At 57.6% G+C, this 10,054-nt stretch overlaps 1 protein-coding gene across 1 annotated transcript; it reads right to left on the bottom strand.

Moving 5' to 3' along the window:
• Nucleotides 1-6,879: 6,879 nt before the first annotated feature.
• On the bottom strand, nt 6,880-9,153 carry LOC141730520 (uncharacterized). Its single transcript, XM_074548942.1, has 5 exons — nt 9,040-9,153; nt 8,757-8,914; nt 8,029-8,396; nt 7,689-7,745; nt 6,880-7,409 (listed from the first exon to the last, which is right to left on the bottom strand). Exons 1-5 carry the CDS (start codon nt 9,151-9,153, stop codon nt 7,381-7,383), a joined length of 726 nt encoding a protein of 241 aa, XP_074405043.1. The 3' UTR covers nt 6,880-7,380.
• Between the last annotated feature and the right edge of the window lie 901 nt (nt 9,154-10,054).

Genomic DNA, 10,054 nt, shown 5'->3' with positions numbered 1-10,054 from the left:
GCTGTGCACAGGCCAATCCTCCATCACACAGATCAGTGTTGGCAGCACCTTCTCCACTGTGGGACTTGACGAGCCTATAGTTCTCCAAATCATTGTAGCAGCTCTGTGGGATCAGAGCTCTGTGTCAGGGGCATCTCAGTCCCAGGACCATGCCCTGTGCAGCTGTGGGGGCCCAGGTGACAGAGCCCCGGTGCCCTGAGGGGCAGGGAGGGAGCACTGGCAGCAGGCTTGGCAAACAGAGGGGCCCCAGGGTCCTGGACCTCTGTGCCTGTCTGGCAGAGCCCATAGCACAGGTTGTGCAGGGCCATGGGTCCTAAAGGCTGGTGGGCCCTGAGCTGTGCAGGCACGTGGGCCCCATACCTGTCACACGTTGGGGCACAGCGCAGGAGGGTCAGCACCACACCAGCAGGGTGTTCTTCAGCCATCCTCAGAATGTTCATGAATAGCCTGACATCGGCAGTCTCAGGGGATGCAAGTCTCTGGTGCATAATCCTCACCATTTCTGGCACCTGGAAGAGATGTGAGGAAAATTGGGAGTGCTTCCTGAGGGAGGAGATTCCCCATTTTCCCCAGAGAAGTGCTTCCCTTGCCCCCACACTGTGCTGGCCTCAAAGGCTGAGGCAGGCAAGTGGACATGGATTGATGGCCGCATGACCCTGGAAGGCCTCCAGGCAGGGGCAATGGCTGCTTACTACTTCTGATAATAAAACATGAATATCAATGAATAATAAATTGTGAGCATAAATGGTAGTTAAAGTGGGGGTAGTATCCATTATTTTTATGACCTCAGTCACTCAGGTATCTGAATTGGCCTCATTTGTTACCTGGTCAGCCTTCAGTATGTAATTACTCCATTCCGCGCATTCAATTGATGCTGTGGTACAATTAAGCGGCCTGTATTTGTTCGGATCCTCCTTTTCTGTCTTTCCACATGCAAAGAACTTCTGCAGTAGAGCAGGGAAGAGAGGGACATTCCATGGAGTGCCCCAAACACAGTGCTCAGCTGAGCAGGGACAGCAGGCCCAGCCCAGGTGGGGATGGCTCCAGGTACCTTCAGTGAGTTGCTGAAGCCACCACCAGCGGTGTCCTTCTTCTTCTCTGCATCTGGCAAAGAGCGAGCACAGACAGAGCTGAGGGGCTGCGGGAGAGGCCGGAGAGCACAGCCCAGCCCTGCGCTGCTGTCCTGGGTTGACTATATGATGCTTTTATCCCCAATCGTCTCATTCTGTTTATGTTGAATAATAATAAGTTTTGTACCTTTAAGAGTGTTACAGAGAGTGAAGGGGGAGAGAGAAGAAGCGCGCAGTTTGTTTTCAGACACTGCACTCACTCCTCCACATTCCTGCTCCTGACTGTGTTGTCTGCGGACAGACAGCGGGACAGAGAGCTCTTCTTTTGCTTTTTAGTTAGTGTTAGCTAGCTGAGGCAAAGAAGTTCCCTGGACTGTTTTTTTTTCCCTTTTCTTTGGACCTCTTGGAACTGCTCTGGACTGAACACCCAGGAGAGCACCGGCAGCTGCAGCTGTGGCCCACCGGGCCGGCCCTGGCCTGCGACAATTCCAGCACTGAGAGACTGATCAGAGACTGAGTGAGCTGCTGCTTGAACCCGGGGTTTTCTCAGTTTGTCATCTCTTTTAGAGTGGCAAGGGGTCTCATTGTTTTGATACTGTTTTGGTCGTATTGTTTAATAAACAGGGGTTTTTTTCCACCTTTCTCCAAGGAGGTATTTTTCTTTCCTCCCGGACCAGTTGAGGGGGGAGGGGCCGATTGGATCTGCTTTTCCCACCGGAGCTCCTTTGGGGGGATTCTTCCCCAAACTTGCTCTAAACCTGGACAGCTGCCCAGGCAGGGAGAGCCCCGGGATGGCCCAGGGGATGGAGCATGGCCACTGTGGGGTGTCTGCCCTGCGCCTGTTCCATCCTGTTAATGGGCATCTGCCCAGGGGATGGGAGGGGATGGGATGGGATGGGATGGGATGGGATGGGATGGGATGGGATGGGATGGGATGGGATGGGAGGGGATGGGATGGGGCCAAGCTGGCTGCAGCCATCAGCCCTGTTGCCCAGCTCTGTCACTCACTGTCCTTCACTGCCTGGACCTTTGGTGACGTGTTACGCTGCTTTGCTGGGGCAGCTAAAGAATCTTTGTTCTTCTTCTTACTGAACAGGCCTTGGCGTTTCTCTGCCATTCTTCCAAAATCTGCTGTCGATGGCACCTGCAAGAGAGAGGCCTTGGAAGAGCACGGAGTAGACAAGTCCAATAGTCTGGCCTCGAGGACACTGGCCGCAAGGATGGCAGTTCCTTCGGAACAGTTCCGAGTCACCAAGTCCTGCATCTGCCCTTGAGGGATCCTGCAAAAGAGAAGTCCAGAGAAGGCCACAGGCCACCGAGTCCTGTGGTCTTGACTCGAGGTCACCTGCAGCAGAAAGGTCAAGGAAAAACTCCAGGTCAGCAATGAACGAGCGCACTGTGCGGGGGCTCCTCACGGCACCGCTCTGCCTGTCGAGTGCTCCGAGCACTGTGGCCTGATCTTGTCAACACCAGCTCCTATGTCACCACGTGTCACAAAGGACATCCTGTCCCATTCCATGCCACGGTGACCATGCTGCAGCGTGTCACCAAGGGCCCTTGCACACACTGCCACCTGCCCTGGGGCTGCCCCCAGCCCAGCCAAAGTGGCCCAGGCTGGAAGCAATGCCTGGCCCCAGGTGTCCAAGGCAGCCCCACAGGATCTTTAGGAAGGGCTCAGAGCATCAGCAAACGCTGCCCTGCTCTGCGGGCTCAGGGCAGCAGAAGGAGCCCCCAGGGCTGCCGACGCAGCCGCGCTGGGAAGGGCAAGGGCCCTTCTAGGGAAGCTGGCACAGCCTCCTTGGGACATGTCCCAGCCCGTGGCCATCCTAATCCCGCGGGTGTGACTCGCACAAGGAACATGTGGGCCCAGGCACCAATGCTGCTCTGAGCCCTGGGGCCCAGGCAGCGCTGCCATCAGCAGCTGTGGCACAGTCCCTGCCCAAGCAGAGCTGCCACCCCCTGAGCCCTGGCAGCGCTGGTGCCCGTCTCCTGCCCCAGAGACCTGTGCCCCCGGGAGGCTTCTGTGCCACAGGGAGCCAAAGCCCACGTGCACTGGGGGCTGATGGCAGGAGCACCTGCAGCAACTGCTGGCAACACTTGGTCTCTGTCAGGAGCCCTTACTCCATGCTGGAATCATTTTCTCATTGAAGTAATTTCCTGCACCACAAAAACATCTTTGCCTCGAAGGCACAGAAGAACCTGGCATAAAGAAATCCTCACTTCAGGAAAGCTTAACTTCCCATTGCTCAGCTCAAGGATTTCCAAAATTTGCAAACTTCCCAAATTTATGGGGATGGTGTGAGAATGTGACTGGTCTACAAGTTTGCGTCCCAGTCTGAAGCAGCAACTCATTTGCCTTATCATCCATTGAATGTCACTTTACAAAACATGACACTGCACAGAGCCAAAAAGAAGGCCATTCTTTGGTTTGCAAATGATTTTCGATGAAGGGATTGTAATCTCCTAATTCTCTTCAGGAATAAAAGCTCTCAAGGAATGAACGTCCACTCAGTGTTACAACAGTAACCCAAACAAATGAGTAGATGGCAAAAGGGCTGATCCTCCCCCAGTACAGATATCTAAGTGGCCAATAAAGTACAGCTCTCCCCTCTTGTTCCCTGCAGGGGAAACAGGACCAGTAAAATGTTGTAGTGTGTTTTTAAGTTTGCTCCCCCATTTTATGTATTGTATCCCCCTCTGTTCTTGTAAATGGTTCCTCCCTCCCCAGTTTTCCCGCTACTGCTCCTCTGGCAGTTGGTTTCCATAGCAACCCCTGCTTTCAATCAGTTATGTTATATAATTCCTCCTCCCCTATTCTCCCTTATAAGTAAATGTTTTCTCCTCCCTGGGCTCAGTCAATCACCCCCCTCTCCTCCCAGCATTCGAGAACCTTCTTCTCTCTGGGGATGGTGATTGGCTGTGGTCCCGGGGCTCCTCCCTTCCTTTGTATTTATTGGTTACCAATGTATGTCAGTTAGGTTCAGCACCTCCCTTTGAGTTTCCCTATTGGTTAGCTGGGCTCCCCTCCCTTCTCCTCCCCTTCCCTTTTAAACCCGGTTTCTCCCCCTATTCGGGGCCATTTGGCTGTGGGTGTTTCCACCATCTGTTGGTCACTTCCATCAATAAACCGACGTTTTCACCCCCAGCGAGTGGTCGCCTCCTATCTCGTCCACAGCGTGCAATTCCGAGCTTGCATCCAGCCCAGCCTGAGGCCGAGAGGCCGAGGGGGGTTGGCCTTCCTGTGCGTAGGGGCGTTGGCCTTCTCACCCCTGCTGCTAGCCGGACCTAGGGCCGCGTCCGCCCTCGCGCAGTAAAAGAAATAGTCACAGATATTCTTTCTGCCCTCCATAACCAAAGCTGTGCCAAAGCACAGATGCTGCCTTCAAACTGACTCAGATTCCAGCCCAGACTCACCTTCCAGATAACTCCTTCCCCAACACACCCCCCAACACCCACCCCCAAACATCCCCGCAGAAGCCCCCAACACCCCGCCAGGAGCCCCAGCTGTGCCCGTCCTTCCGCAGAGCTTTCCCAGCCTCCAGCAGAGCCCCTGGTTCCCTGCACGTGCCGTGGGATGGCACCCAGGAGGGTCTGCTCCAAGGCCTTCCCTGGCAGCAAAGCCAGGCTGCCCGGCTTGTGGTTCCTGGATCATCCTTCCCAGCAAGCCTTCCCGTGCACGGCTGTTCCATTGGCACATCTGCGCTCAGCTCGGACTGCTCCACTCAACCAGGGCTGCTGGGAAAGGATCCAGAGCAGCCTGGCAAGCTCTTTCTCCAGCTCCCTCTTCACTCCTGGGGGAGGTAGAACATTCCACAGGAAAGCAGCTGGTGCCACACGGAGTGGGCGGCATCAGGCAGCTCTGGGGACGCCCCTCAGGACTGCTGTATCCTGAGGGAACACCGCTGGCCATCCCCTGGGTGTATCTGCAAAAGCTTCAAATCAGCTGCCTCAGCTTCCAGGGCCTCTCTTGGCCAGCATCCTGACGTGGCTGCAGGGCTGCTGCGAGGCACTGCTGGGACCCAGCGGGACAGGACCGGCTGTCTCGTGCCCTCGTAGCAGCCCTGACACAGCCAGGGCCATCCCAAAAGCAGAGAAACGCTCATGTGTCAGCAGAGAGGAGCACGGAGCACTGGGCTGCTCTCAGGCTATCTCAGCTGGGCTCGCTCCACCACACGCCCCCATGTTAAGGCCGGTTGATGCCCAGCTGCCAGCAATGCCTACCTTGTTCTCTCCAAGATGCACAGGGAGAGCCAACAAGGAGGACACCTTGGGAGGCCTTTTCTGAGGCCAGGGACACACCAAGGTCAGCCAACGCTCTCCACGCTGCCTGGCCCACACATCCCAGCTCTGTGCTGGCCCTGGGCCACAGCAGCTCCCACCAAGCAGGAGGCAATGCGTATTGCCAAGAGTTGAAACACAGCAGACAGGAAAGATGTGAAAAGTATGTGTGTAAAGGCCTTTTAATTCACAGCTCTCACAGAGAGCTTTGGGGCTCATGGCGGGACAGAGATGCTCCTGATAACCCTCGGTCCAAAGAGGGTAACACACCCTGCTGCAGGTGCTTGGATTGGTTTGCACAGGTTCCAGCAGATGCCAAACCTGCTCCTCACTGCCTTCTCCATGCCCCTCTGCCACGTGCAATGGGCTTCAAGCACTGGAAGGAGCACAGAGAGCCAAAGGGGGACGCTCACACCTGCCTCACTGGGAGCTCCCTGGCAAGCACTTTCCTTGAGAAGCAAGCCCCTTTCCTCCAAAGCTGTTTCCCCAAATGTGTGGCTTTCCTGGGGAACACCAACACAGCCTTAAGAAACGCTGGCAAGGCTGAATGACTTCAGGTCCTTTCAGGACAGGCACTCCAGCTCTAGCTCCTGTTCCCCCAAGTGAGTTTCCAGGTGCAGGCTCAGAGGTGCAGCCCCAGGCCCTCTACAAACACAAGCTGCCCACTGCCTCTTCACCTGCCTTAGCTGCTGCCTGCGCTCACGGCACCAAAACCAGGCTGTTCCTGGCCAGGGACCAGAGCCCTGTTCCTGCAGGATGCTCTTGCCAGCAACTTCCAGGTCTCTCTGCTGTGCACATAGAGCTTTTCATGCCCGCTCCCAACAGGCTTTGGAGCACAGAGCCCAACCAGGCTGGCTCTCCACCAGCACAGCCCAAACGCAGGCAGAGGAAGAAGCAGCAGGGGCTGTTTTGCGGCCATGCCCAAGAGAGACTGGAAGGGTGCCCTCCCTCTGCTCTCCCTTGCTTGGCTTTCTGACTGGCTCTGAGCCTGGGGCTGCCATTCCTCACTTGTGGGGAGCAGAAGCACAGCCGGGATCCTGGCACTGCCTGACAGCGCTCCAGGCACCGGCACGGCCGCGTGTCCGAGTCTCGGGCACTGTGCTGCTGCTTCATTTGCCCTTAGGCACACCCAGAGCTCCCTGCTAAGGCAGGATGCTCTCTGCTTCTGCCCTCTTCCTCATCCTGTGCAGGGATGGAGCACTGCTGTGCTTTCAGGAAGCTGTTCTTGAAAGCTTCCAGCATTCCAAGCTCCTTTGCCCTCCGCAGATGCTTGCCATGGAATCCCTCTCAGCTGGGTTCAGAGCATACTCAGGTTGGCTTTCCCAAAATCCAGGGGCTCCATGGTGCTCAGCAAGATGTGTAACTGCACAGTGCTGTGGAACTGCACCTTCAGCACAGGGACCTTTCCAGCCTGACCTGCCCTCGTTTCTCTGGGTCCGTGCACAAAACACGGCGTGGCAGAGAACGGCAGCAGGGCCTGTGTGTCCCAGGGCCCAGGATTTACTTCAGCTCCACAGGGATGCAGGCAAAGTGAAGATGCCAAACTGTTTATTAATGAAAGGCGAAGCAAAGGGATGAGCTGGGAGGGAAAAAAGCTAATGGGAAGGGTCTGAGGACTGGAGGGAGGGAGCTGTCAACAGGGAGGGAGAGTGGAGGGAAAAAAAGGTGATGGACAGCCTGAGGGCCGGCGGGGCAGAGCTATCTAAAGGGAGGAATAGTGGAGAGGAAAAATGGGGATGGAGAGTCTTAGGGCTGGAGAGAGGGAGCTACCTACAGGGAGGGAGAGTGGAGGGAAAAAATGGGAATGGGCAGTGACTGAGACCCGGAGGGACGGGGCATTCAACAGGCAGGGAGAGGGCTGAAGCCACAAGAACTCTGCCCAGCATCAGCTGTGCCAGGACTTCCATCAGCGCTGGGAGGCGATGTCCTCTTGGGTGTCTCCTGGTGCTCTTCTTGGGGCACTGGTTGACTGGATCCAGAAGACGTCCCCAGTTCTTCAGCTCTTTGGGGAAACTCGGCTTCTTTTTCCAAGTCACAGCAGGATGGGCTGGCACGTTGCCTCTGGGCTTGAAAGAGAGAGGAACAGAGCCCTGGCAACAGCCCGGGTCTGAGGGAATCCTACAAGACTTTCTGGACAAGGCCATCGCACCCAGAAGGGAGTAGGAGACTTCGGAATCAGCTGGGAGGTACTGGCCATGACTCCCCTACGTGTCCCTGAAATCTCTGTGTGCTATGCCCACATCAGCCCTCGTCGGCACAGAGAGCAGAGCCCTGCAAAGCCGGGGCTGCTCTTGCAGGACCCCCGGCAGCCCATGCTGTCAGCCCGCTGCCCTCACTCACCTGTCCAGATCAGCCGGAGCTCTTGCTGCTGCCTCCTGAGGCACCGCCCGGCCATGCCTGTGAGCACAGAGCCTGTCACGGCCCCAGCGGCACAGCTCCCTGCCAGCGGCGCTGCCGGCGCTGGGGCCACAGGGGCTGCTGGCCCGGCAGGGCTCAGCCCGGCCCTTGCCGCCCGCTGCCGCCCCAGGGCACGGCTGCCAGAGGGCGGCAGCAGCAATGCCGAGGCCATGCGGGGCTCCACGGCGCCGGGGCAGCCGGCTGGCGCTGCCGGGGCAGCAGGCGGGGCTGGGGCCGAGCTGCGGCGGGCCGGGCCGGGGAGGGAGCGGGACTCGTAGCTCACCCATGAACGTGACGGCCGCCTCTCGCAGGGGCTCCTGTGCGCTCTGCAGGTAGTGCAGGGCTTGGCGCAGGTTCTCGGCCGCTCGGCTCCTGTCCTCTGCCAGCTGGAGAGAGCGGCAGGAGGGAAGGGATGGCGCGGGCTCAGCCCCTGGGCCGGCGCTGCCTGCGCCCAGCCCCGGCCTCCCCTGGCCGCAGAGCCCTGAGGCGCGGCCAGCAGCCGCTGGCCAAGGGCTCCCGAGGGCAGTGGGCAGAGGGCCGGCTGCTGCCCGGGGAGCCGCGGTGCCGGCCCGCAGCCCCGCCGGGCCGGGGCTCCATGGGCACCCGGCTCGGGCCCACGGGAGCCAGGAGAAGAGCCCGCGCGGCCTCTGGCTGCAGCAGCGGGCAGGGGCACAGCTGCCAGCCCGCAAACTGAGCACCACCCTCAGGGGCCTTCTCCGGGCTGAGCCTGGGGTTTCAGGCCCTCCTTACCAGGCACTCCTCGACATTCATCGGTGGCTGCTTCTTCAACAGGTGTACAAGCCTCCTCCTCTTCAGGAACTCGGCCACACGAATCAGCGTTTCCCGAGAGGCCTGTAGAGCAGCAGAGACCCAGAGATGGCCCCACAGCCCAGGGCACCGGACCCACATCTCTGTGCCCAGGCCTGGAGGAGGCATCAGCCCGCGAGACACCAGGGCAGGACGCAGCCATGTCCCCTCCCAGAGACGCACCAGCATCACAGAAAATCTCACCTTTGCCATGTGTCCGAGTTCTTATCGTGACAGTAAAGTAAAAGGATATACAGGCTCTTGCTCACAATTGTCTTCAGGGGCTTTTTTCCCTCATCCACTACCAATTCCACCACCTTGCAGAAGAGGTGAATGGAGAGCACCTGCGCATGGCTGTTGTCCTAGAGGAAACAAAAAGACCTACATCAACCATTCCAGTCCCACCTGGGCAAAGGCCTGAATATCCAGAGGGCACCAAGTTTATGGGAAGCACGCAATGCCTGTGGCTCAGGATGCAGAAGCTTACATGCTCAAAGAGCAGCAGGAGTGCCTCAGCCAGCTTTGGGGCAGTGGTGCCGGATACAAGGATGTCTTTGTGCTGCAGCACATTGGTAAAAGCATGGAGGGTCGTGCTGACCATCTCTCCCTCTGCATCACCCAGCTCCACAAGGCTTGGAGACAGGATGCACATTCTCCTGGCCTGTGCCACCTTTCATCTGGGAACAATCCTGCGTATCGTGGAGTTTCAGGAGCCAGCTGGCCACTCCCTGCCACTCCCCACAAAACAGAAACCACGTCCCCTTTCCCTGGCAAACAAAACTCATCTGCCCCGCTTCTGGACAGCTGATTGAAGGAGCCACATGGTTCTATCAAATCAAAACGACTTGGCACTGGTGCCACCTTGGGTCTGGGAACCATCCTGCATATCGTGGATTTTGATGAGACAGCCAGCCACTCCCAGCCACAGGCCCCCAAACACAAACCTCGGCCCCTTTCCCTGCAAACAAAACTCAACTTCCCGGCTTATGCGTGGCAGATTGCAGGAGGCTCTTTGTACTATCAAACCAGCCCGACTTGGCACTGGTGCCAGCTTTGATCTGGGAACCATCCTGCGTATCGTGGATTTTCAGAAGCCAGCCAGCCACTCTGAGCCACAGGCCCCCAAACACAAACCACGGCCCTTTTTCCTGGAAACAAAATTCAGCTGCCCCGCTTTGCGATGGCAGATTGCAGGAGTCACTTGATACTATCAAACTAGCATGACTTGGCGCTGGTGCCACCTTTCATCTGGGAACAATCCTGCATATCGTGGAGTTTCAGGAGCCAGCTGGCCACTCCCTGCCACTCCCCACAAAACAGAAACCACGGCCCTTTCCCTGGCAAACAAAACTCATCTGCCCCGCTTCTGGACAGCTGATTGCAGGAGCCACATGGTTCTATCAAATCAAAACGACTTGGCACTGGTGCCACCTTGGGTCTGGGAACTATCCTGCATATCGTGGATTTTGATGAGCCAGCCGGCCACTCCCAGCCACAGGCCC

The sequence above is a fragment of the Zonotrichia albicollis genome, chromosome 10 (assembly GCF_047830755.1).
Source record: "Zonotrichia albicollis isolate bZonAlb1 chromosome 10, bZonAlb1.hap1, whole genome shotgun sequence".
Classification (NCBI taxonomy): Eukaryota; Metazoa; Chordata; class Aves; order Passeriformes; family Passerellidae; genus Zonotrichia; species Zonotrichia albicollis.
Note: the sequence above shows the minus strand (reverse complement) of the source record. Positions and strands in the feature narration are given on the sequence as shown.

Bases quoted from the DNA above. Each gene is read 5' to 3' on its own strand.
- LOC141730520 (XM_074548942.1), bottom strand. From the start codon at position 9,153: ATGGTCAGCACGACCCTCCATGCTTTTACCAATGTGCTGCAGCACAAA. The intron at 8,915-9,039 runs GTAAGCTTCTGC...TGTTTCCTCTAG, and splicing joins TCCTGCTGCTCTTTGAGCAT to GACAACAGCCATGCGCAGGT. The intron at 8,397-8,756 runs GTGAGATTTTCT...CCGCTGCTGCAG, and splicing joins AACTCGGACACATGGCAAAG to CCAGAGGCCGCGCGGGCTCT.